Source organism: Helicoverpa armigera, chromosome 4 (genome assembly GCF_030705265.1).
Source record: "Helicoverpa armigera isolate CAAS_96S chromosome 4, ASM3070526v1, whole genome shotgun sequence".
In the NCBI taxonomy this organism is placed as follows: Eukaryota; Metazoa; Arthropoda; class Insecta; order Lepidoptera; family Noctuidae; genus Helicoverpa; species Helicoverpa armigera.
In genome coordinates, this window is record NC_087123.1 from 6,461,943 (window position 1) to 6,488,480 (window position 26,538).

A 26,538-nucleotide genomic window follows, 5' to 3' on the forward strand; every position below is an offset into this window, starting at 1 on the left:
GGTTTAAATTTTAACAATAGGTTGAATAGATGATTGCTGCTATGCAATAGGTCCAAATTAACTTAATAAGTTAATGCTAGAAAATGCATAACTATTTTAAACAAAATCTCAACAACATTTTAATTAAGCCTGTGTTTATTTCTCACGATCAGGTTGTTCTTAATTAATTGGTATTACTTCACAATTCCGTGCTATTGTAAGCTCAGAGTTACGCAGCTTTGTTTACCTATGCCAGAAACGGTCATGGACTCCACTCGATTCCACTTATTGATTTATTTACCTTTTATCGAAATATTGTGACATCATTTATAGGGCAAGGTGTTTGTTATATCTTAATAGCTGTTTCCCGCGATACCCGCATAAATTATTATATCGCATGACACTTAGTGTAGTTTTTCACAAGTGAAAGATTTTTTCAATTCGGCTCAGTAGTTTCTTAGACATACTTGTACATCATAAGCATAAGTACCTCTTCCATTAGCTACCTCGCGATATTGTTAACCATATATCTGAATTTAGTCTACTTTGAAATTGAGCACTTTGGTAATTTTAAGGGATTTTTTTATTCTGCATTTCAAGCTTAGTGTCATTGTAAATGAGTCAAAGTTTTCAAAATCGATCGACCGATCGATCATCGCGGCTGGTGACGTAATCTTGAGCTGTGAAGTGACAACCTAGCACTTAAATAAATACTAGAATTTAATTGTTTAGGGATTATTTTCCGCATGTGATACAACTGACGTTGCAAATGATCTTACCCATAAACCCGTACAAAATTGTGCTCTAATTACATAATCACCTCGTTATGTTATACTAGCTGGTGCCCGCGACTTCGTCTGCGCAGGTTTAGTATTTCGAACAATATGTTTACAAATTGTAGCCTATGTGTTATTCTGATGTATAAGCTATATTATAGTAAAGTTTCATTAAAATCCATTCAGTAGTTTTTGCGTGAAAGAGTAACAAACATCCATACATACAAACTTTCGCGTTTATAATATTAGTAGGATTATGATCTGGTCTAGGTAGGAAACTGGTTATCAATATACCATAAAACCTTCGTAATCTCCCACATCTTATTGGTACTATAAGTGAACATTTTTTAATTAAGTGATTCTTCATTATTGCATTAGTTGTTCACTTAAAAATTAAGAAAGAGTTGAGTAATTCTTTGTCATATTTTTTAACTATTAATATGATAAATAATAATTAACTTTTTATCGTCATTATAATTTGAGAAAGCCTAACTTTTTTTTCATTAACATTTAAAAAACGTTAAGGCTGGGTAAATTGGATACTCGTGCATTGACTTTTAGGGACTATAGATCCTTTTTTTATCGTGAGAATAATATTATAGAGTTTATTTCAGAATCAGGGTTTACGATTTTAATAATAAAGGTAACAAACAAGATAAATTAGTTCAATAACATTTATTTACATTGTCGATATGGTTCAAACAAATCAGATGGCACAAAAACGTACATATCAGTGATCAACACTAATTACATACTCTAATACGTCTACGCTTAAACCATTAAAGTTGGTGTAACAAAAACAAGTCTTTGTTTATAACAGCTAATTGAACTACTTAATTGTCAATGTCATGGATCAATCAATGGTTGGTGGCGAGTGGTCGTTGTTAGCTTATCTCCTGGCGGGGACCTTGGGGATGGAGTCTCCTTCAGCGTGGTAGCCAGACTCGTCGGCGTAGTAGCTGACGGTCTCGGGCTTGCCGTCCACGTTGGTGTAGCCGTAGGAGCCGCGCACAACCACTACTTTGTGGGGCTTGTTCTCCTCATCCAGAACTTCCTTAACTTGTCCGGCTTCCTCGCGGTTGATGCCGTTCTCGCTCTCGAAGCTGTTGGTGTGAAACATACGAATTAAAATTCTACTCAACTCAACACCCATTATCATCTATCATTATCTGAGCTGTAAAACGTCAATTGCTGAACATTTGCTACCATTGCCTGCCAAAATTATCTGTTGGAAGTGGCCTGCGATCAGCTAAGATCCAACCTTTGCAAGATCGCTCGACCAAGATTTCGGTCCCGTTTACTTCTATTATAACTTATTGACTTACGCGAACTGGTATCCACCCTCGGGTTCCTGGTCGAAGTTGGAGCGGACGATCTTGACGATCTCCACCTCAGCGGGGGCGGCCACGGCGACGGCCACGAGGGCGAGGGCGACAACGATGATCTGCATTTAATTAATAACAAATATTGAAAAATAGAGCAAGTATCAAATGTGAAATAACGATTATTAGCTGTTGTTTTAAACAACAAAAGCAACATATAATTTCTTCGAACAACAAGTGCGTTGGACGTAGATCAATTGCTACATGACAAACTTAAGTGATGATATGCCACATACCAATTTCATTTTGAAATATTTGGTGTGTGTTCTGCGGCTGGTGAGCAACTGATGCAAACTCATTCTAGACATAATCTTTTATACATTTCTAGACGTTCCCGCAAAATGTCAACTGTCACGCTCATGAACGATGTCACACAATCCGGATTTAGTCAATCATTGATAAATAGACTTAGTTCAGTCAATGAAATGCAAATATATTTTTTTAGGCAGCTATTCGTAGACTGATAAAGAGAGACTTTTAAGAAATATGTAGATAGGTATTTAAGATAATTGTCATATAACGATTATATCTTGAATCCTTTCTCATATTATTGAGAAGTTATTAAGTACATTTTATAAAATCGAATTATCATCTAATTATTTCACATACTTTAGCAATTGTGAAAATGTCAATTTCACTTGACAATTTAATTTAAATGTAAATTTATTTAAAGTTATTAAAATATATTATAATGTCAAACAAATTCCATTCCATTTACGATGAATATATAACATTCGGTTTTATTATTAATCAAATGCCTCCAAAAGCGCACTCACGTGGGGTTATTGACCTCTATGAAGTGATTTATGAATAACTTAAAACTTTTTTGGCCATTGTCTAGTTACATTTTACTTACTCGAACTTCTTAATAAACAACAGATTTAGTTTCTTAGACGACTAACGAGCACTTTGAAGGGAAAGTCTGGAGACGGGAAAAGTTCCAAATACTTATATTGACCACAACGTTAATACTTATTCTATTACTCTTAAAGTAAATCCTATCTAGGTATCATCTAACGACTTAGAAATAATTCGTGTTAACAAATAAATTGTTTCCAAGCGTTTGACTTTTCCACTCGTCAGGAAGACTAACTGTAGCTGATTAAATTTTCCAGAAGGGATTTGTATATTTTCTATGACATTCTTCGTTTCCAAATTACTATCTTTACTGTAAACGTTGTGTTTGTTTACCCTTAATTAGTTTATGTATTAGAACAGTGCGTTAAAAATATATATGTAGGTGTATGCTGTGGGCAAACCTAAAGAAATAAATATCGAATATAGTAGGTATTACTATTATCTAATGAGCCTGCTTGCACACTGCATACTATTTAGTCGGCCTTGGTAGGATATCGTTTTTCAATCGAAGTTTTTAGTCGGTCTGATACCGAACAAATAAATCATTGTTACTTGTGAACTTCTATTCATATTTTTACTGATTTATTAGCAAAAATCAAGTAGTGGCTAACTTAATATATGTAGTGCGCCCGAGCTCTTAGAGATGTCCGACTAAAGGAATTTTTGAAATTAAAATAACCGAAAATCGTAGTGGAACACGACCACGCAGGAAGGAACGATGAACGGAGATGCCGTAAGGCAGGTAGGTCAAGCGCCTGCTTCTAGGGCAAGTGACTTATGGTAGATGTTTCCAAAACGATCAGGTACTACTATACTAACAAGACTACGAAATCGGTACTACGAAACTTGAGACATCTGTCAAAGATTGGTTTTGATTGCTTAGTAATTTGGTCTAAAAAATGGGTGGGTTCCAAAGAAGGAGTACAAAGGCACAGACAATAACAAACATTCCTCGTCTCCCGAAAACCCGCATTTTGGTGCGCTACTTTTTTAGCAGGTTTTCCATTGTGATGTCTCTGTTAGTCATTTTGGTCTCTATGAACGCAACTTAGAATAGATGACTTTTCTGATCAATGAATTCATTCAATTATTTAATAAATGCCTGACTGTTTCTTTTGAACGTCTAAATTCCTTGCAGGAAACAGTTACTTTGACAAAATTGGCGTTTATGTTGTCGGTGAACTTGGGCGCGTAAACTTTGGCAGTAATAAATAGTCAGCCATTTAATAAATAGTTAGTTATTTTTTTATATCCTAACTATTGCGATAAGATGCGTACATTTTGTTTTATTTACCGTTTTATTTTTAAAACAGTAGCAACTATAAAATCCACCAATGAGCAATTAATGTGCAGAACACGAGTTAAATTAATAGCGCAAGTCGCAATAATAAACTCCTTACTTCCTTAGTAGTATAAATACGAAAGTGAGTTTGCTTGTTTGTTACGCTCTCATGGTAAAACAGTTAAAGCAATTAAAATGCAGTATAGTGCCGTAGAGAGGAACACGCATCATGGCGGGATCGTGCGTGAATGGGTGCCCATCTTGTCATGATGAGTGCCTCCGTGTTTCAGATGGCACGTTAAATTGGAGGGATCTTGCCCTCCTCTTGGCAATCATTATGGGTAGTAATTAGCCTAAAAGCCTTAGTCTTACCAAGGGGTGTCCAGTTATCCAGAATACTGAGTTGAGGAGTTCAGATAGTTGCCCCATGTAGTGCATATAGCTAAACTGGAAGCCTAGAGTTATACAATTCTATTATAGCTTTCCCAATTGGGAAATTCCCAAATGAGTTTAGAGCTATAGAGCATGTTGTCGACTGTGAGACCTTGATGACGATTTAGTCTTTCTATCCTGGAGCGTGAACTAAGGTGTCCTGTATTATCATCAGCGGAAGAACGGGTAGCTAAACTGTTTCATTACATATTTGTTGCATTGATTGAACAACACATGCATTTGTGTCCAACTGGTGATGCGCTCCCGGTCGTTGCCGTTATGACCATCCCAAGTGTAGTCTGAATCCCATAACAGCAGCAGCAGCATTAGCAGATACAATTAAAGGTAAATACACTATACTAGGAAAATAAAATGTTGAAATTGAATGTTTTAACTAGTTTATTTACAGTACGATACTAAAACACAACAGTAATAGAACATAATATGGCAGTGAGCATCAAGTTACAAGGAGCGAGCGGCTGATGCTCCGCCACACGCCCCGGTGTCATGGTAACCGTCCTGTTATTTGCTAAACGTTATCAGATTTGTAAAGCACATCAGCTGACAAATAATCGATTAACTAAAAATGTCAATCAATCATTAATCAGCGCGTCGTTATTGGTTGCTTATCTCCTGGCGGGCTTGGGGATGGAGGGACCCTCAGCGTGGAAGCCGGTCTCGTCAGCGAAGTAGTTGACGGTCTGGAGGTTGCCTTCCTTGTCGGTGTAGCTGTATGAGCCACGGACGACGATGACTTTGTGGGGCTTGTTCTCCTCATCCAGAGCTTCCTTCAGCTCTCCGTTTTCTTGGCGCTGGATACCATCCTGGGTCTCGAAACTGTGGATGATAGAAATACAAATTAGGAATTTGCTAACTAATAAGATGGTACAATCGGGGAATTGATCTCATCAGAATGTGAATACCTAAGATTCAGGTACATACATAAAATTCAAATGTATACTTATTTGTAATGGCTCACTTATTTAAATTTTAGTAATAAATTTTTACATAAAAAAACGCAACCAGAATTCGCAGTTTTTGTTTGTTTTGGACATGTAAAACGAATATTGAACAGTATTCATTTTTGTTAATTGTCAATAGCCAATTTTGACTAAGTACAAATAGTAAGGATGGTCAAGTGATGGAAATAATTAAAAATCCTCATTGAAAACCTTTGAAATATTACAAAGCCTCAAACGTAGGGAGCAGTTAGATATTGTCGACGAGACTTACCCGAACTCGTAGTTGCCCTCGGGCTGCTGGTCGAAGTTGGAGCGGAGGATCTGGACGGGCTCCACCTCAGCGGGGGCGGCCACGGCGACGGCCACAAGGGCGAGAGCGACAAGGATGATCTGCAAACCAAACAAAGTATGTATTTTATTAGCAATTTACATTATTAATTTAGCACAAATGCAATGCAAATTCACAAGCACAATTTTTTTGGGGGAATTCCCGTTTTCCCTTTTTATTATTATTTAAGCAATAATAGCATTCAATAAATGCAATGAACGTACGGATTTCATGTTTGTTAGGGTTTGTTCGGTTGCTGCTGAGCGACTGATGCTAGGTCGACTGCCAAATAACCTTTATATACATTTCCCCGCCTTCTAACGTAATACCAAATGTATGATGCTAATCCGGATTTGATCATTCATAGGCGTGATATTTATTTTTAAGTTGACAGTAACCTTTAACCGCAAGATGTGTAGAAGGGAATTTAAAATACGTTAAGTATTCCATAAACAAGTTGTGAACTTTGTTGCTTGACATGATTTAAGGCCCTAAATATTTTTAAGTGATTTTTACAATATTTTGTACTTTAATATTCATCGGATCATAGGAAGTACTTACTATAAGTTTACTATGTCGATGTCAGTCAATCTAATCTTCAGGATAAGCCCCTGTTTGAAAAAAAAATATTTGCGTCAAGGTAGCCCTTTAAGTTGTTGTTCCATATATGTATCTGACTGAAGTAACATATATCTTTTGGTATATCTAATGCTCCTATCCTATCATAATTAAAGTACATGTACTTTCCAACACTTCCTCAGCATTGCATAGGGTGACAAATGAGACCAAGGGTGACCCAGTTTTATCCTTGCATGAAGGGTTATGACACTATATCATACGTAACAGCAACAGGTGCCAACCAGCAGAAGATTTTACAAAAAACCACAATTAGTCATAAATTTTTTTCTGTGTATATGCCTACCGAATCCAATGATAACTTAGTGGAATTCACAGAGTGTCTTAGTGAAATGACAGCTATAATTGACAGTCACAATGTACAGTCAGTGTTCATGTTAGGGGACTACAATGCGCACCCCGGTGAGTCATTTGCTACCGAACTTTTATCTTTTTGTGCAGAACAATCGTGGTACTGTGTAGACCTAGAACTTATGCCGTCGGACAGTCATACGTTTGTCAGTGATGCGCACGGTTGTCGGCGCTGGCTCGATCACTGTCTTGTGACAGGTGATGCGCGGCAGTCCGTGTCCGCAGCCTGCGTGTTATATAATACTTATTGGTCTGATCATTACCCCATATCTATACGTTGTAATTTTAATTTGATTAAGCCTAAGATTTGTATACCCACTGTTTGTATAAATAGAATAGTCTGGGGCGAACGTGACTCGACTCAAATAGCGAAATATAATAGTGTATGTCACTCTAGACTTCGTGAAATTGATTTTCCCTCAGAATTAAGAAGTTGCTCAGATAATATGTGTTGTAACAAAAGTCATAAAATCCTGTTAGATAACATGTATGACGAGATTATTTGTATAATGTCGGAGGCCGCTTTAAGTAGTTATAATGTTACTGAAAAGCGTAGAGGTAAACACATTACTGGGTGGAATAGGCATGTCCGAGGCGCTCATGAGAGGGCTCGGATATGTTTTCTGGCTTGGCTGTATGGGGGTAAGCCTGGGGCGGGACGTCTTTATGATGATATGTGTGCAACAAGGCGCGCTTTTAAATCAAAATTAAAGTGGTGTCAAAAGAACCAAGAACAGATAAAAATGGATATTATTGCCGAACTTCACTCAAATAAAAAATTCGGTCAGTTCTGGAAAAATACCAATAAAATGAATCATAAGCCGGGCCTCCCCGTCAGCGTGGCGGGAATGCACGAGCCTAGTGAGATCGCCACTATGTTCTCCCACCATTTCAGAGTGGTCTCGCCTCTGGGGCCAGCGCGGCAGGAGCCCGATGCTGAGGAAGGTGGTGAACGTAGTGTTTATTTTACTGCGAAGGAAGTGCGTTCGGTGATCAAAGGCATGGTGAGGGGTAAATCCCCGGGTCACGACAGCCTCAGCATCGAGCACCTGCAGCACGCAGGTGTACACTTACCCAGAGTGCTTGCTATGTTTTTTACTCTGTGTTTAGGCCACGCTCATCTGCCTGATAATCTAATGCGCACTATAGTTGTACCTGTCATTAAAAATAAAACTGGTGATACATCGGATGTAAACAACTATAGACCGATCTCACTAGCCACAGTGATAGCCAAAGTGTTGGACAGTCTGCTTGGTCAGCACCTGGATAAACACGTCTCGCTAAATGATGCGCAGTTTGGATTCAGGCCTGGGCTTTCCACCGAGAGTGCTATCCTGTGCCTCAAGCAGACTGTACAATACTACACGAGTAGAAAGACCCCAGTCTATGCATGCTACCTAGATTTATCGAAAGCATTCGATCTAGTATCGTACGATATTCTATGGGATAAATTAAAGGACGAAACTTGTTTACCTAGGGAATTTGTGCTATTATTTATGTATTGGTATAATAAGCAAAAGAATTGTGTAAGATGGGCAGGCTCTCTTTCGGAGGAATATAGGCTGGATTGCGGGGTGAGGCAGGGGGGGCTGACCTCTCCCACGTTGTTCAGCCTGTACGTCAATGGGCTGATCGATGAGCTCAGCAGCACCGGCATAGGGTGTCATATAGATGGAGTATGCGTGAATAACATCAGCTACGCAGACGATATGGTGCTGCTGAGTCCATCGATTGGTGCCTTACGAAAGCTCCTAAAATTTGTGAGTCCTATGCGGTGGCTCATGGGCTCAAATATAACGCAAAAAAGAGTGAAATAATGATTTTCAGACCGGACAACAAGCGATACACATTCGTTCCGAAGTTCACTCTAAGTGGAACAGCTCTAAATAAAGTTGAAAAATTTAAGTATTTGGGCCACTGGGTCACCGAGGATCTTAAGGACAGTGAGGATATTGAAAGGAGCGCAGAGCGCTGTCCGTCCGTTGTAACATGTTGGCCCGCAGGTTTTCACGGTGCACAGGGACTGTCAAAGTTGCGCTTTTTAAAGCATACTGTCAGTCCTTTTACACCTGTACCCTGTGGGTTAACTATACGCAGCGGACGTACAGCGATCTGCGCGTTCAATACAATAACGCGTTCCGGGTGCTGATGGGGCTGCCGCGCCACTGCAGCGCCTCCGCGATGTTTGCGGCGGCTGGCACAGACGGCTTTGCTGCCATTATGCGCAAGCGGTGCGCTTCTATCATGCGCCGCACGCGCGACAGTCCCAACAGCATTCTGCGCGCGCTGGTGGATCGGTGGGACTCTCCGATACTGGCACGCTGGATACGGTTGCATGCAATCGTCTAGCTGTCCAACCGAACCTGCCAGTTCATTATTTATTGTGATTTAAATGTTTTAGGTATTAGTAGTTACTAACACTAGTTTATAAGCTTGTAATTTTACTAACAAATATGGATGTAATTTTAGGATGAATCCGAAATAAATGATTTATTATTATTATTATATTATTATTATAAATGGTGTCATATTGCTAGCTTATGTATAAGGTCATTGTAACTCAAATATATTATCAACGCCGCATAAAGTCCACGTCAAGGTCATATTATGGCGCGAAAACCGCTTATGCTTGACCCCTGCCTAATATTGCTAGACATCACATTGGCAGACCAAGTGTTGTTTTAAATCAGCGACGTGTTTAATTTGTACAGTTCTTCAAATCATTCTTTCATCACTAAACTATTGAACCGAGTGTGATTTACTTGTGCAAGTGCTATTGCGTTGGCCGTCTATCATATAGGACCTTTTGCTAACGTAACTGCTTAACTATGTGGCCCGTTTATGCACAATTAATATAGGTACTCTTGACATCCCTAGAATCACAGTTCTTGAAATCAAAGGAGTAATTACGCCTACACGATTCTTAATTTGCATGTAATAAAAAGGTCATATTGCAGAATACACATTTTTAAATATTAACTTTCTATTAATAGTATGACAATTATGATTTGCAATACGCTCTTCTCAAGAAAATTAAGCACTTTTGATGCTGGCAGGATAATCTTAGATTTCAAATAGTAAGCAAGCTATATACTTACTAGTTAACAATATAAAAGAAAAGAAATCAGTTATAATTTAAATTCATTTATTGATTTAACTTGCTAATTACATTTTTAAATATTTCTTGCAAAAATAAAAAAATATTTAAAAATATAAAATTTAACCTTTTCAGCTATCATCCACGGCAGTGTCTGTTAAGCTTATCAGTCATTGTTCAGATTCCATATTGTTCGTTTAGAAGCGAGTGTTCGGTCGTTGGTAGCTTATCTCCTGGCAGGAGCTGGGTTCTTGGGGATGGAGTCTCCCTCGGGGTGGAAGCCGCTCTCATCGGCGACGTACTGGATGATGATGGGCTTGCCGTCTTCACCAGGGTAAGAGTAAGATCCCCTGAATACGATGACTTTCTGCACCTTGTTTTCTTCATCAACCACTTCCCTCACATCACCAGTCTCTTCCCTGGTGATACCGTCGTCGGATGCGAATCTGTTAATATAAGTTGATACGTTAATGATAGATATTGACAAGGAATTACCAATAGCTCGAAGGCTGTCTATTTATCTACATATGTATTTACGCTTTTAGAGAAAATTATCATATCTGTTTAAAATAAAATTGTAACCGTTAATCCAAAATTATGAAATCCAGTATTTGTTAGCCTCAAATCAATTATCATAAACAAAATAACTTTGTGTAAACCTCTTTCATCCAATACTGAACCGATTTAAGTGTTAGTACATAGATAGTCTAGAGTCTAGAGCCTGAGAAAAGATATGGGCTACTTTTTATCAAAGAGCTGGCAGCATTTAGTATCGGAGCGATGGTAAGTGGAAGATGTAGTATATTATTTTTCTATATTTAAGATCGCTTTAAAAAATATTGTATGTTGTATTCCAAACAGTTGAAAACAAATAAGTAATTAAGGGTAGGGGGGCAACAACGAAGATGTAACAAAAAAAAGAATAAAAGGAGTCTTACTTGTACAGGAAGCTACCATCAGGATGCAGTTCAGCGACTGCCGAGACGATCTCAGCCTGCTTCTCAGTGGGAGCTGCCACGGCGACAGCGGCCAGAGCGAGGGCGACAAGGATGATCTGAAACAATTACACAACTTATTTAATGATCCAACATTCTACAAAAAATACCTTACAAACCTATTTGTCCTGAGCCTTAACACAATGTGTACTTAAGACACTATATTTCGCCAATTATACCCACTGTCACCCATAGTGCAGCTAAGGCTGTTTCAGGGAAAGTCTAGAAAGACTTATCCAATAAAGTTAAAGAAGGCAGGAAGATAATTGCACCATCAAAACCTCAATCCAAAATAAATAGAACTGGCAGAAAATATTACAAGTACTTTATAAAATAATTCACTTTCACATTTTGATTTTAGTATTAAAAAATATAATTTAACTCACCGATTTCATTTTGATTTTTGTGCTTAGGTACCTGGTGGGCAACTGATGCCAATTCTATCCAAATGTTACCTTTTATACATTTTCTCAATCTGAATTTTATTCATAAAAAATTAAATTATGCCTCTAATTTAAATTCTGTCATTACATAATGTATTCCTAGAATATATGAACCAGAATACGAACTCCATGCCTATTATTATTAGACACGCGTGTTTAGCAAAACCTGAAATATCGAGAAAACTTAAATTATAATAGAAAATGATGTTTAAAAATTGAAATAGAAGTTAATCTTATGCATACTTTTATTTAAATCAATGAAAATAGCATAAAGTAAAATAATTTTGGAGATTTTTCACTTAAATCAATTAATTGTTCTGACTTCTTTTCAATGAAAGTGGCGAGTCTGCTCAAGTTAATTAATATGCACAACTATAGTATATTTTCAGTACACTTTTTGCGTAGTAACAATTATATTTAACTAGCGCTCGTGTATGAAAAACCAAAACCCAATCGTCCTTAATCTTGGTTAAAATTTTCTTAATAAGCCCAAGCTAGCTGCTGTCAGCTAGTTGTCGCTGAATTAATCACCTCAACTCTAAGTACATAGCTTCTATCATAAGGTATTATACGGCATGGCATGGGCATGTAAAATGGGTACAAATAATATTTCTCTAACAGAAAGATAAAGTAACTAGAGACAAACATCATTTGCTGTTATTATCGATAAACTTAGGAGTATCAATTTGAGTTCTATTTTTGATTGCTGATTTGTGCAAAATGAAATCGTAATGTTTTTTTAATTTCTTCATAAAAAATGTCGTTCGGTATTTATATTCTGCCTATTCTATATTTATCTATTCTGCCTTTACTACAGTGGCAGACTTACCATCTAAACTTTCTGCCTTGTTCCCATTTTATTAGTTTTGCATACATTATTCTCTGTCAGATGTCGTTCATATATTCTTATACTATTTGTTCTTCAGTCTGCGAATCCTTCTCCGTCTATCTTCATTGTACTCTATTTTTATCATAGGCATTATTTATACATCGTATGTCCCATATGGTGACTATATAAAAATCTTAGAATAAAACAGGAGTGACTAGTCGATTCTCTATTTGCAAAATATTCTTAAATATGTATGAGGAATTCTCATACACATTTAAAACTAATAGCTGAAGCAGCATATACAAAAAGTAATGTGTTCATGTAGTTTGTGGAGCTCTAACGTAATTTTTTTTATTGAATACTAGCCGTTTTCCCGCGGTTTCACCCGCGTCCCGTGGGAGCTACTGCCCGCACCGGGATAAAATATAGCTTATGTTACTCGTGGATAATGTAGCTTTCGAATGGTGAACATCAACACCCATTATCATCTATCATTATCTGAGCTGTAAAACGTCAATATTTAAAATCGGTCCAGTTGTTTTTGAGTTTATCCATTACAACCAAACAAACAAACAAAGTTTTCCTCTTTATAATATTAGTATAGATTATTTATTGCACTATAAATACACTAAGCTTGTGAGAATGTGTGTATGTTTGTTACCTCTTTACGTGCTGGCCTAATTTTGCTTCAAGGAATCTGACACCCTGGATTTAACATACTACTTTTTGTCCGGGTGTGAGAAGTAATCCACCAGAGATGCGAGTGCAACCGCGGGCGGAAGCTAATGATGTTATACTTGTAAGTTATCATATATTTCTTACGTAAATACCGAAGCCGACCCCAACAAAGTTGGGAAAAGGCTCGAGAAACAATGATCTTTCATATGTAAATTTTATCCTGGTAAAGCCCTGGTACGATCTGGTTAAATCCCAATTGAGATTAGCACAAATGTGTGTCGGAATATGTTTAAGAGAAATAATTAAATTACATATTGATTATGTCATTTCTAAAAAATAGAGAATAGAACTAGCTGTAGATCATCATTCATTATATTTCCTTGACCCTATGAACGCGCAGATCAGAAGCCGAATATTCAGCCTCTGCACCAATCGACTTGTCAGATATACAGTATGTGTCACTGATATAAATAGACATTTGAACGAATATTATTATTTTGGAACCAAATCCCATTTTAGGCCTCTATTTAAGTGCGAAATTAGTTGAACATTAAAATACCAGCTACAGCACTTGTTACTTACCTACTTATTGAACGTCTATTACTAGTAAACATTAGTTTTTGCCGGTTGTTGAGAGATCTCCTTTCAATTTATTAGAATATATTCTGCCATCAGAGCATGCTCTGATAAGTCCAAACACAACCCTGTAGCAGTTACGAAGAGTGCCACTCGACTCTTATATCAAAACTTGCCCACTAGTACCCATGTAATCTGATAGGATAAAGACAGAAGGCGCACAAATGTTAAGCTAAAAAGATATGTGAGATAAAAATGAGGCCTTAAAATTAATTGAACAAAAACAAGAAACGTAAGATCTTCAGTTTTGCTTTATTTATTTACACTATGAATCACATTATCATAAGTCAACACGTAACAAAAATATGGCAGTAAGCTTCAAATAACAAGGAGCAAAAGTAGTAAAGGTGGCTGATATGCTACCGCTCTTGACATCTTAAACATTATCAAAGTCCTTAGACGAATCAGCTGACTAGCAACTAATTAGTTATTCAATGGTTCGTGGCGAGTGGTCATTGTTAGCTTATCTCCTGGCGGGGACCTTGGGGATGGAGTCTCCCTCAGCGTGGTAGCCAGACTCGTCGGCGTAGTAGCTGACGGTCTCGGGCTTGCCGTCCACGTTGGTGTAGGCGTAGGAACCGCGCACAACCACTACTTTGTGGGGCTTGTTCTCCTCATCCAGAACTTCCTTAACCTGTCCGGCTTCCTCGCGGTTGATGCCGTTCTCGCTCTCGAAACTGTTGGTGAAAAACATACGAATTAAAATCCTACTCAGCTCAACACCCATTATCATCTATCATTATCTGAGCTGTAAAACGTCAATTGCTGAACATGGGCTACCATTGCCTGCCAAAATTATCTGTTGGAAGTCGCCTGCGATGAGCTAAGGTTCAACCTTTGCAAAATCGCTCGACCAAGCTTTCGCATTTACTCCTATTGTAATGATTGTGAAAAACGACGACTTGACTTCACTTACGCGAACTGGTATCCACCCTCGGGTTCCTGGTCGAAGTTGGAGCGGACGATCTTGACGATCTCCACCTCAGCGGGGGCGGCCACGGCGACGGCCACGAGGGCGAGGGCGACAACGATGATCTGCATCACATAAGAGAATGTTTTTATTAAAAACGGACTCACGCCATTACTAATTTGAAATTCTCGCAATTTCTATAGCTATTCTCACAAATTACAAAATTTTGTCAAGATAATAATAAAAATCAACGTACGAATTTCATGTTTGTATGTTTGATGGCTGCTGGGCAACTGATGATTTACCCAAAGTGACACGATCTTTTATACATTTCTCCGCCTCTTAAAGTTATGTCAAATTCGCAATGTCGTTAGTCCGGATTCCTTAATTGATAGCAAATAAGTTGACGCCAAAATGATATGCATAATGAGCCTATAACTTTAGATCATGAGAGAAGATAGTCGAATATATTAATATTAATGACCGTATATGTTTAATAGAGCATCTCACCAGTAGGTAACAAATGAGATCTGAATATGTTGTTTCTTTACTAGTTTTCAGTTGACCTGGTCATCTGCTTACTCACTTATTCTTTTGTTCGTGATCCGTAATTATCATTTTATACTCCTATATCAGCCAGTGTCCTTAATAAATTATATTCCAATAAAAAATGCATAAAGGTTAATTTTCAAGAATAAAATATCCTGTATGTTCCCTGAACGTAGAATCGAAGTGCTTCCTGAAACCTATGAGTGCGAGCACAAGATATGAAATATCAATGGATAGGCCTTTTATTTAAATAAAAAACCTTCGTAAACATTGCTTTTGGCATACAACATCTTCGTAGATAAAATATTTTTAAAACATAAGTGTATTGGTTAAATGGACCGTTGTTTTAAAATTCAGTAGTTGTAAATCATAGTTTCTCTATTCAATTACTTCAATTTATATTTTAGTTAAATACCTAATTGTAGAAGTTGGAAACTTGTAATCCTTCTATTTTCGGTCGGTTGATGACATGAATCTTAATAGGTATCCGATTAGCAACTTGTTTTAATAAAATAAAAACCTCTACAGATGGTCTATTCAAATCGTCACGTTTATTTAATATAATATTAGATGTACTTTCAGTTTTGTAAAAGTCTCTTACTACTTACTCACGTAGCAAGCTACGACTTCGTAGCAACCCAGCGTAGTACTTTCTAAGGCGATTATCACACTGCCCCGCATGATGCAGCGTAGTGCGTGGATGCGTTTTTTTCCGTTGTATGGAAATATCTCCGTTTGTATGGAAAACACGCATAGTCCAACACACTGAAAATGCATCCACGCGCGTTCATGCGGATCACGCACGTACATGCGGAGAAACACGCACCCCCGCGCGTAGGTGCGGGGCGAGACGCAAGGTATGGCACACTAAATCCCGCACTGCCGCGCGTGATTTTGAATGGGCGTGACGTGTATATTTGAAAATGGAACTCGATGAGAGCAGCCGTGCGTGAATTTACAAAACGCACCTACGCGCGTGAGTGCGCGAAAAACCCGCACGATGATGCAGATCTGCACTCCCGCAGGAACGCGCGTAGGTGCGTTGTCACGCAAGATGCAGCGTGATGCGGGGCAGTGTGAAGATCACCTAAGGCTAACATTATTTTAAGATTAATCCAAACGAGCGCAATTTTGTGAACAGTGTTTTGTTTTCCCAGTTGCGTAATCTCGATTCAGTACGTAACGAATGATTAAGACGTCGAGAAACTCAAACTTCCATAGGCATATGAATTCGAATGCAGCACAACTGAGAGAAACCAAACCTAACAGAATTACGGTAGGTACCTAGTTAAATTTCACGCTGCGTCCGCGTGACGCTGGTGTGTGATGACTCTTAGATTAGTCTTCCTTTGTTGGCATACGCACACGTAGATATCGTCGCTTACCATGCAGACAGTGGTGTGACCTTGACCGCCAACCGTCTCGTGAGCTTTGCTTATACATTATGTTCGCTTCACTTTACTTTTGATTGTTAATAAACTTTACATAATAGATCCTTTGTTCAACAGTGATCCAGTTGGGGCAGTGGCCACCATGACAAACTGCCCTTTTTTTCGATGGCCAAAGTCATCAAATGACCCCTCGCGCAGTGGGTTAGCAGCGGTGAGGAAGTCTCAGACTTTTAATGACTAAAAGTTTATTTAAAAGTTTATATATGTGTTCCTTCGTAGGCCCTTACCTATATACTAGGGCCGCAGTAACTCTTTCGAACAATTCCGCAGCTCTGGTTTCATTCCTGGTACAGTCAACATTTGTGTGATGAGCATGTTTGTTAGCTGTAGTCTGGGTGTTATAATTATATGATTATCAGTATTATTAGCACCCATAACATAAGCCTAGCTGACATTAGAGCCAGAAATTTTAATACCTATAACGTAATGTTATGAAACAGCAAATGACCATTTTTGTTCTGTTACTATACCACCTAATGGTAATCGACGATGTGATCGAAGATGGCGTACACTAGCATACAAATAGGCTATTTTCTCTCGACCAGAAGACTCCCAGATTGTAGTTATTGGGAAACACAGACAGAGCTTTGCCACTCCTTAGCTGTACCCATTGTGTTCCCAAAAGATTTTAGGTGTATGGGTACCTCCATTTTTAACATCCTAGTTAATTTCAGTAAATAGTACCTATGTATTTGAAGTCAGAGTTTGTCATCATCGTTTCAGCCAAAACATAAAGGCATCTCCAAGGTTCACCAAGACTTTGCTCGATCAACAACCCGCATCCACTGCTTCCCGGCGACATTGGTGGGTTCAGAGTTGATAACTTTAAAACTAAAAGATTTTCCATAAAAATTGCAACCTTCTATTTTACTTCGTTGTAAAGCTTAAAGTATATTTTGTTTAAAACAAACAAGCGAATGTTTTACTTTTTTATGAAATAGTCAAATATTGTAATATCTATTTTTTTTTTCACTACTTTTATGTTTGCTTCTTTTAGCTTTGTGAAGTGTGTAAAAAAGTTCCAATGTTTGTAGTTCATTTATATGACCCCGGAACAAAACGCATCTTCTATGATGCACGTCTGGTTCTGAGAGATAAACTTGAAGTAATGTGTAGGCTCTAGGCGTGGTATTTATATATTTGAGAAATATTAATAATTTAATATGAAAATGCAGTCCTAAAGAAAGGGAAAAATGAAATAAAAATAATATGTAATGGCTTAAACAGAACTTTAATTCCGCTGTAAATTACGTCATTAAACACAACAAATAATATAAAAACGTACAAAAATATGGCAGTGGGCTTTGATCAAAGATAGACGCCAAGCAGTCAGCAAGCTTCTCAGCTTGTACCGAATTTCAGCGCTATGGTAACCGTTTATTAATTTCTTAAACGTTATCAGGGTCACTAATCAGGGCAGCCAATGAACGATTCATTATTTTCATAACTATCGGAGCGTCATCGGTGGTGGCTTATTTCCTGGCGGGCTTGGGGATGGAGGATCCCTCAGCGTGGAAGCCGGTCTCGTCAGCGAAGTAGTTGACGGTCTCAGGGTTGCCCTCCTTGTCGGTGTAGCTGTATGAGCCGCGAACAACGACAACTTTGTGGGGCTTGTTCTCCTCATCTAAGGCTTCCTTCACATCACCAGTTTCGGAGCGGGAGATCCCATCCGCGGTTTCGAACCTGTTGAAAATTTGCGTTTTATAACATCTTACATAAAAACTTATTGGTAGCTTTTATTCCGCATATGTGAAAATCCTGTCCAAACAAATCCTGAAGATTATGCAAAACAAGTCTTCTTGTCCACAAATAGGGTTGGGATTCAGCATTCGCTGACAAATGCAAGATCAAAGTCTCGTAAAACGTAAAGAGGCTTTAAGATAACTTCAAATCCTTACTAATATTATAAATCGGAAAGTGAGTTTGTTTGTTTGTTTGTTTGTTTGTTTGTTTGTTCCGCTTTCACGCCGTAACTACTGAACCGATTGCTTTGAAATTTTGCAGACATAAAGTTAGAAGTCCGGATTAAATAATAGGGTACTTTTTATCCCGAAAAAAATAGATATTCCCGAGGGAAAACAAAAATATTGTTTGCTTGATGGATGGATTGTAGATGGCGCTGTGTGTCGTTTAAAACAAGGTAATATATTGCAAACGAATATGAACATATAAATTTAGAAGCTAAATGATACGATAATGAATCCTCGAAAATGAGGAATTCCCGAGGGATGACGTACAATTTGTTTTATCGTCTTAACTGTTTTTTTTTACATCTACTTATCCTAAATAACTATAATTCAACAAATTACTAATTGGTTTAAGTATTAGTTAAGTTATTTAGTTCTTGAGGTATGCGATAGATGGCGCTGGGTGTTTTTAAAACGTGGTAACGATGTGTTTTTAAAATACGTAAGAAGTGGAATGATAGCTTTTTAAAACGTGGTGACGTTGTTTTTTTTAAGATACGTAAGAAGTGCAATGATATCTCGCGCTTTAACCTGTAGCTCATTGTTAAATCGCGAGCTTCCCGATAGCTCGATAGATGGCGTTGTGCTTTTCTGTATCGCGGTGTTAAGGTTCGCCGCGAATTAGTCTTAAGGTGTTTTGAAATCAGTGGGGCCCAGGACTCCACTTCTGACTCTCGTCGTGTACGGACGTGTCGCTCTGCGCTCGCCCGTTTACGACTTTTGTCTTTGTTACGCCCGACGTAACGCTCACCGTAGTCGCTCTGCCGACTACAAATATATCAATCTAAAGCTGCTTTTTTCAAAGCGGCGGACGATTATCCTGTTTCTAAAACGTTTGTGTCAAGTAAATTCAGTTGACCCCTTCTGGGTAAAAGCCACAGTTTCGTGGTTCTCGGTTGAAACCATACGGTGCCAACGAAGCCGAGAGGGTGTTGACCCAATCACACCCGCCGAACCCCTTCAGGGCAAGGCAGTCAATTGGACGGGAGCTCGGATTTCGGCCTTGGGGGATCTCCTAGTCGTGCCTTGCATCTGGTTTGCTTTCACAGCTCCACACCTGGTGTCGGTTGGGTATCTCTATACCCTTCGCACTAGACTGGCTAGGGCCCGTTCGCACAATAAGACTGGCGAACGGTTTACAAGCTTAGGGCTCACCAATAGGTACTCACCTCCCTGCCTATACCCGGCAGGGAGGGTTACCCCGGGCCCATCCACCCGGGGAGATAGGAGATAGGTTGTTAGGCTTTTATAATTAGGCCCCCACCTCTTTTAGCTCGGTAGCCCTCTTCCCTCACGGGAAAATGACTACCGAAGTTATTAAATTCTTTTTCGAGGTCCTCCTCAAGGACCAAGACATTGTCGCCAAATATGGCGACTTGATCAATAACCTTGATATCAAGGACCCGCGCCTAGCGCGCTATTGTGTTATCACCGATAACGGCTCAACAAAGGAGGCCGGCGCAGCTGTGTCGCGCCCCATTGTTGAGCCTATAATCGTCTCTTCGGGGAAAACCGCCGCATTAGCGGAAACGGTAATCCCCAATACAATGGTCGATGCCCAGCTGCACTCGACCATTGTTCCTAATCCCATTGTCTCACAGACAATGGAAATAACTCAGGCGAGTGCACCTGCGTCAAACGTCGACGCCGAATGCATGGACACCTCGTCCTCCCGCTCTGCCTCACCCGTCCCTGAGGATGCTCAACCCTCCGAGCCCTCTGACTCCTCTTCCTCCGACGAAGACTTCACCGTCGTACAGGGAGGTAAGAGGAAAAGAACAAAACAACGACAAGGCGCGCAAGACCATCGCCCTTGCCGCATCTCCTCTCCCTAGCCCGCCCGCTATGTCTACAGCATCCCCCGCCCCGTCACCCTCGACCTCGCAGGTCGCTTCCTCCCAAGGTGCCGCTAAGCCCAAAAGCGCCCCAAAAAACAAACCTCCGCCGCCTGTATACTTACAGGACAAGGCAAAATGGACCGAAGTGTCCAAGCTGTGTGTTGATCGTAAGATCAACTACAGATCGGCCTCCAATACCGGCAACGGTATAAAAATCGTCCTCCCTACGTCAGACGACTATAGGGAGATAACTAAAGCGCTAAGAGCGAGGAACATTTCGTTCCACACATACTCCCTCCCTGAGGAAAAACCTCTCCGGGTCGTCATTACCCGTATTCCGAAGGAAATCCCTTCGGATGACATTTTAAGTGACCTTAAGTCACAAAACATCCCTGCGACGCAAGTCCATAGGATGCACCGCGCCCGCAGCGGCCACGCCTTCGACATGGTGCTCGTAGTATGCGAGCCGTGTCCTTCAAAAATCCACCCGATTTTTAACATCAAATCGGTGTGTAATTTAACCGGCATCTCAATCGAGAAGCCAAATAGATCTGGCATTGTATCCCAATGCCACCGTTGCCAACTGTGGGGTCACTCACAGCGCAACTGTTTCGCCCAGCCTAGGTGCGTGAAATGCCTAGGCCAACACGGCACCTCCGACTGCCCGCGACCCAAGGACCGCACTCTGTGCACCGAGCCTCCGAGTTGTGTACTCTGCGGCGCCTCAGGTCATCCCGCCAACTACCGCGGCTGCCCAAAGGCCCCAAAAACGTCTCCCAAGCTGGCCAAGCGTGCAAACGCCCGCCAGCTAAGGGAAAGCCCATCAGCGAGGCTACCTACCGCTCAACTTCCCGAGCGTCTCAGCCCACAACGGCCCTCCCCATGGAACCCTCTCAACCATCAGAGAGCCTTTCCAACCCCGAGGCCAACTCAGCCCCAGCCAACTCCCGCCCCGGTGAATAAAACCACCGCGGCGCCCGCGAGCTTACCTCGCGTCCCTCCCGTCCTTCCCTCCGCGCCCTCCGCGCCCTCCGCGGCTCCTATAGCCGCCAAGCCCGCGCAAGCGCAAGCGATCGCGCCCTCTTCTAGCCCAGTATCAGCGCTCAGTTCTATGAACGTTATACTGAGCACGTTCAGTGTATTCACGAGCGACAGAGCTCAACAACTTTCGAGGGAGATAGTCGCCAGCAATGGCGACCTTATCAAACTCTACTCCGTAATGCAGGAGTATTCAGACGTCGCCCAGGCAGTTCAAAACCTGCCTCACTTTAGGAAATAGAAATGGATAATACATCCAAAATTAAACCCCATTCCCTTAGGCTTGGCTATTATAATGCCAACGGTATTCTCGGCCAACGCGACGAGATTTCCGCCTTCCTACAATCCCATAAGATAGACATTCTTCTCGTACAAGAGACCTTCCTAAAGCCGCGTGTACGCGGCCCTAATATAGCTAACTATAAGTTAATTAGAAATGACAGGATCACACGCCACAAAGGCGGCACGCTTATCTATTATAAAAGATCGCTACATTGTGTAGAGATCACTCCCCCCGACTTAAGCTGCATTGAAGCCTCGATCTGTCGACTAGCCATGTCCCAGCACCAGTCGATCACTCTCGTATCGGCCTACTGCCCTCCCACGTCCTCATCCTTTCAGTCCTACGACCCGATCCTTTTCACGAACGATCTCAGAGCCTTACTAGGCCTGAGCGACTCTGTAATAATAGCAGGCGATCTAAACGCCAAACATCCCGCCTGGAATAGCAACACTACTTCTCCAAGAGGAAGGTTGCTATTCAATCAGTGTGAATCCCTCAACTTCGATGTCATCGCTCCGATGCATCCCACTCACTTTCCTAATATAGTCGACCACCTTCCCGACGTTCTCGATGTAGTGCTCCTCAAGAACGTAAACTTACGTTTACATTCGATCGAGGTACTACACGAGCTCACCTCCGACCACAGACCGGTTCTTGTGGAACTAGCCTCGCGCTCAGGCCCACTCGACCCGGATCGCCCTCCTCCCACCCAGATTGTCACGGACTGGAGAATGCTAAGCGAAAGCTTAAAATCCTCCTCCGCCCAGTTAGAATCAATTCCCGATGAAATCAACTCAGTCGCTGACATGACGGGCGCGATCGGCTCGTTCACCGAGCACGTACAATCCACCGTGGACAAGTGTTCACGTAGAGTTGAAGCGACGAGCTTTCATCGCTTCAAGCTCCCGGATGACGTGCGTGCTCTGGTGACCGAGAAGAACGCGGCTGTCCGTGCCTACAGTACTTTTCCCTGCGACGCTAACAAGTCTCACATGCGTAACTTACAGCGTGCTGTAAAGGAACGCCTTGCTGAGATGCGTGAAGCGCGCTGGGACAAGACGCTGAGCGAACTCGAGCCGACTCATCAAGCCTTCTGGCAGCTTCAAAGGAAACTCAAATCCGATGAAGTAGCTTCCACCCCGCCGATCAAACGCCCCGACAATTCCCTCGCCTTCGAGGACGATGAAAAAGCGGAATGTCTGGCCGACAGCCTCGAGGCTCAATGCTCGCCTAGTACCCAACCGGTCGACCCGGCTCACCTACTAAAGGTCGAAGCCGAAGTCGAGCGCAGATCCTCCCTACCACCGCAAGAAGACCCCGACGATCCCTTGCCTCCCGTCACTCCAGACGAAGTGGCAGAGATCATCAAACGTCTCAAACCCCGTAAAGCTCCGGGCCCAGATAGAATAACCAATAAAGTTTTCAAAATCCTACCCGCTTCCCTCGTAATGCTCATGACCGCGATCTTCAATTGCGCCATGACCCATAACCTGTTCCCACAGGCATGGAAAGAGGCAACCGTAATCGGTATTCCCAAACCCGGTAAACCAAAATCAGACCCGTCCAGCTATCGCCCTATCAGTTTACTCAATGTGTTCGGCAAGATCTACGAGATACTTATCTATAAGCGCCTCAAAGATTACGTCGAAGCAAAGAGTCTTATTCCATTAGAACAGTTTGGTTTTCGAACCCATCACTCTTGTGTCCAACAAGTCCACCGCATCGTGGAAGGTGTGAGCCACGGATTCCAACGTGGCCAACTCACCGGTACGATTCTCTTCGACATAGCAAAGGCATTCGACAAAGTTTGGCACAAAGGCTTGATTTACAAGCTTTACCAACTCGGTGTCCCTGACCGTCTCGTCGTCATCTTACGAGACTTTTTGTCGAATCGCACCTTTCGCTATCGCATAGACGGCACTCTTTCTTCGGCCCACCCTATAAAAGCTGGCGTCCCACAAGGCTCGGTACTCTCCCCCATCCTCTTCACGCTATACACTAGCGATATTCCTAAGAACAAGCATGTTCAATTAGCCCTATTCGCCGACGACACGGCAATCTACTGCTCAGGCCGCAGCCCAGCCGCCATAGTGAGACATCTCCAAGCCTATTGCAACACCCTAGGTGTCTGGACTAGGCTATGGAGAATCGAACTCCACCCCGACAAAAGCCAGGCCATACTCTTTTCGAGCCCCGCCGTAGGCTTCCTCCCGCGCCCCGTCAGTCACCATGTTTGGTAGGCCGATTCCTTGGAAGGAGCATGCCAAATATCTAGGTGTAATCTTAGACCAGCGCCTCTCATTCGCCGAGCACATACGTAAGGTGCGCTCTAGAGCAGCCTTTGTGTACGGCAGATTGCACTTCTTGCTCAATTCAAAGAGCAAATTATCTCTTAAATCCAAGTTACGCCTCTACGGATCGTGCATACGCCCCGTCATGATGTATGCTTGCCCTGTGTTCGCACAGGCAAGCCATCGCTGCCTTCACAGAATGCAAGCCCTTCAAAACCGTGCCTTACGGAAAATCACAGGAGCTCCCTATTATGTTCGAAATGAGATTCTTCATGTCGACTTAAAATCCCTACCATCCGCCAGTATATGAAGCGTGCCGCCATACGGTACTTCGAACGCGCTGAGAAACACGATAACTCACTTATCGTGTCAGCCAGTAATTACACTCCCTCCCGCATCAGTAGGATTCGCCGCCCTAGGCATGCCCTTCTAGAACCTGACGATGAGATAACTGTCCTCCAAGAGAGTAGTAAACTCACTAGCACCCTACACAAACACAAACCGCGTTCGTACAAACCTCGCCGCCGAGGTCCGCCGCGACGTCCCGTTCTCTGTCCTCCCGACCCTTGCTCATCGAGCCAGCCCGCGAGCTGAGCCAGTAGCTTTAAATTCCCCATTTAATAATAATGATCATATGATCCAGCCTGTCCCTTTGCTGCCTCCCCAGCGACGCCCTAAGCCGAGGTCCGACCCCACAGGGGGTACCCTTAGCGCAGTCGCTTAGTTTATAAGTTGTTTTACGCCCCTGGCTGGAGGCCTTAAATTCTAGGCATCCACAGGGAAAAGTCCGGTTAAGCAGTACACGGCCTCCTAGGCTGAACTGCGAGATGCCATACCAAAAAAAAAGTGGGGCCCAGTGGGGCCAGGGCCAGCCAGGGCTGCGGGTTGTTCGAAAGAGATACCGCGGCCCTGGTATATAAAAGGCCTAGGACGGAACACGACGATTTTAGTCAGTAAGAGTCTGACACTCCCTTACCGCTGCTAACCCACAGCGGGAGGGGTCATTTGATGATTTTACACTACAATATAGCACAAGGCCAAACTCTAAGGGTTGCTGGAGTACACTTAGAAAAACATTTTTTTTCGCATGGTCAGCTTTATGTAGCGTGTTCCCGGGTTTCCAGTGCCCAAAATCTGCATGTTTTTGCTCCACAAGGGAAAACGTATAATAGTGTACCATTCAGTTTTGGTTTAACAACTAATCGTATCCAGCGTTACATCGCGCTTCTTAGATTTTTCCGTGGGAATGAGAGGTTTTCTTATAGTTGTGATTTATACCGCAATATAACCGAATTCCACGCGGGCGAAGCCGCGGGCGGAAAGCTAGTAAATCTATAAAAAGCCCAAGTAGAATGGGTGTAAAGTTGAAAGATATTATTGCAAAATGCAGTCTATTAATTTTTAAAGTATGATTGGTTTATGGTTCAATCACTAGATAGGAACATTAAGAATGAGACTATTACCCGAATTGATAGCTGCCCTCGGGCTCCTGGTTGAACTCCGACCGGAGGATCTGAACGGGCTCTTCAGCAGGCGGTGCCGCCACAGCGAGGGCCACGAGGGCAAGAGCGACAAGGATGATCTGAAATATATCGTAGTAAGGTAGGACTTAACTATAAACACCACTGAAATGAAAACAATTTGACTGAAAAAGTAGGTTAAACTGTCATGAGGTGAAAATGTTGACTAAATAAATTATCACCACCCAAAGAGAAAAACAAACAATCTAAAACTGATTCTAAGTACTAAGAGACATGAGGTTAAAAATTGTAACAAAACTTGAAAATCACTTGAACTTTATTGACTGTTTTTACGTACCGACTTCATTTTAGTAAGTTTAGTATTGTTCGCTGTCTGGCGTGCAACTGATGTTCCCCAGAAATACTGCATATTCTTTTATACATTTCTCTACGTCTAACGTAATGCCAAAGGACAGCAAACAAACTGTGTCGATATTCCGGATTCGGTCATCGATGTGCATAAGCGCATCTGCATGTGTAGGTACCTACACACACACTGCTCTGCGATTCTGTTTGCCCAAATAATATTAGCTTGTACGCACTCATGTGCGTTCACGCCTGATAAATATGACAAGGATTTCTTCTAAGTAGTTTGCATGTCTGCGACTTTTTGTATTCAAGTGTCTCGTGTGGTCATTTTATTACGCAGTGTAACGTAGGAAGGTACGGTTCAAAGCGCAAAAAAGGGGATCCAATCTCACGAGCAGCTAAAGGTTTCCAAATGCTCATTTGCCCCAAAAAGTCCAAAATAACTATTTAAAGTGTTGAGACGTGAGCATTACTTATTGTGTTCTTCTGTAGTTTCTTTACGCGAAAAAGAGATCGATTTTTCCCTGAAGCCCTCGATTGAATAAGCTCTCAAAAGTAAGACAATTCGTCATCACGTATAAAAGTATAACTTTACACTAGGTAGGTAAGTATTAAAACTATTTCTTTCATCAACATAGTAATAGATTAGGTATGTTAATCTACTTCCTTAGAGGTCAATTGAATTTTGTTATATCCATCCATTTTATGGGGTCAAATC

General features: G+C 41.4%; 5 protein-coding genes across 5 annotated transcripts; all 5 read right to left on the reverse strand.

Annotated features, from left to right (window-relative positions):
• Positions 1-1,415: 1,415 nt before the first annotated feature.
• On the reverse strand, positions 1,416-2,529 carry LOC135116542 (larval cuticle protein 1-like). The gene is made up of 3 exons (XM_021345174.3): positions 2,374-2,529; positions 2,081-2,199; positions 1,416-1,858 (listed from the first exon to the last, which is right to left on the reverse strand). The coding sequence occupies exons 1-3, from the start codon at positions 2,443-2,445 to the stop codon at positions 1,645-1,647; spliced, it is 405 nt and encodes a 134-aa protein (XP_021200849.3). The 5' UTR covers positions 2,446-2,529; the 3' UTR covers positions 1,416-1,644.
• A 2,561-nt stretch (positions 2,530-5,090) lies between these two features.
• Positions 5,091-6,357, reverse strand: LOC110384086 (larval cuticle protein 1-like). Its single transcript, XM_021345178.3, has 3 exons — positions 6,224-6,357; positions 5,943-6,061; positions 5,091-5,546 (listed from the first exon to the last, which is right to left on the reverse strand). Exons 1-3 carry the CDS (start codon positions 6,230-6,232, stop codon positions 5,336-5,338), a joined length of 339 nt encoding a protein of 112 aa, XP_021200853.1. The 5' UTR covers positions 6,233-6,357; the 3' UTR covers positions 5,091-5,335.
• Positions 6,358-10,114: 3,757 nt separating this feature from the next.
• On the reverse strand, positions 10,115-11,621 carry LOC110384084 (larval cuticle protein 1-like). The gene is made up of 3 exons (XM_021345176.3): positions 11,465-11,621; positions 11,022-11,137; positions 10,115-10,529 (listed from the first exon to the last, which is right to left on the reverse strand). Exons 1-3 carry the CDS (start codon positions 11,471-11,473, stop codon positions 10,310-10,312), a joined length of 345 nt encoding a protein of 114 aa, XP_021200851.3. The 5' UTR covers positions 11,474-11,621; the 3' UTR covers positions 10,115-10,309.
• A 2,276-nt stretch (positions 11,622-13,897) lies between these two features.
• Positions 13,898-14,986, reverse strand: LOC110384083 (larval cuticle protein 1-like). Its single transcript, XM_021345177.3, has 3 exons — positions 14,831-14,986; positions 14,581-14,699; positions 13,898-14,341 (listed from the first exon to the last, which is right to left on the reverse strand). Exons 1-3 carry the CDS (start codon positions 14,837-14,839, stop codon positions 14,128-14,130), a joined length of 342 nt encoding a protein of 113 aa, XP_021200852.2. The 5' UTR covers positions 14,840-14,986; the 3' UTR covers positions 13,898-14,127.
• Positions 14,987-17,786: 2,800 nt separating this feature from the next.
• Positions 17,787-25,969, reverse strand: LOC110384192 (larval cuticle protein 1-like). Its single transcript, XM_021345341.3, has 3 exons — positions 25,810-25,969; positions 25,455-25,573; positions 17,787-18,257 (listed from the first exon to the last, which is right to left on the reverse strand). The coding sequence occupies exons 1-3, from the start codon at positions 25,879-25,881 to the stop codon at positions 18,047-18,049; spliced, it is 402 nt and encodes a 133-aa protein (XP_021201016.2). The 5' UTR covers positions 25,882-25,969; the 3' UTR covers positions 17,787-18,046.
• Between the last annotated feature and the right edge of the window lie 569 nt (positions 25,970-26,538).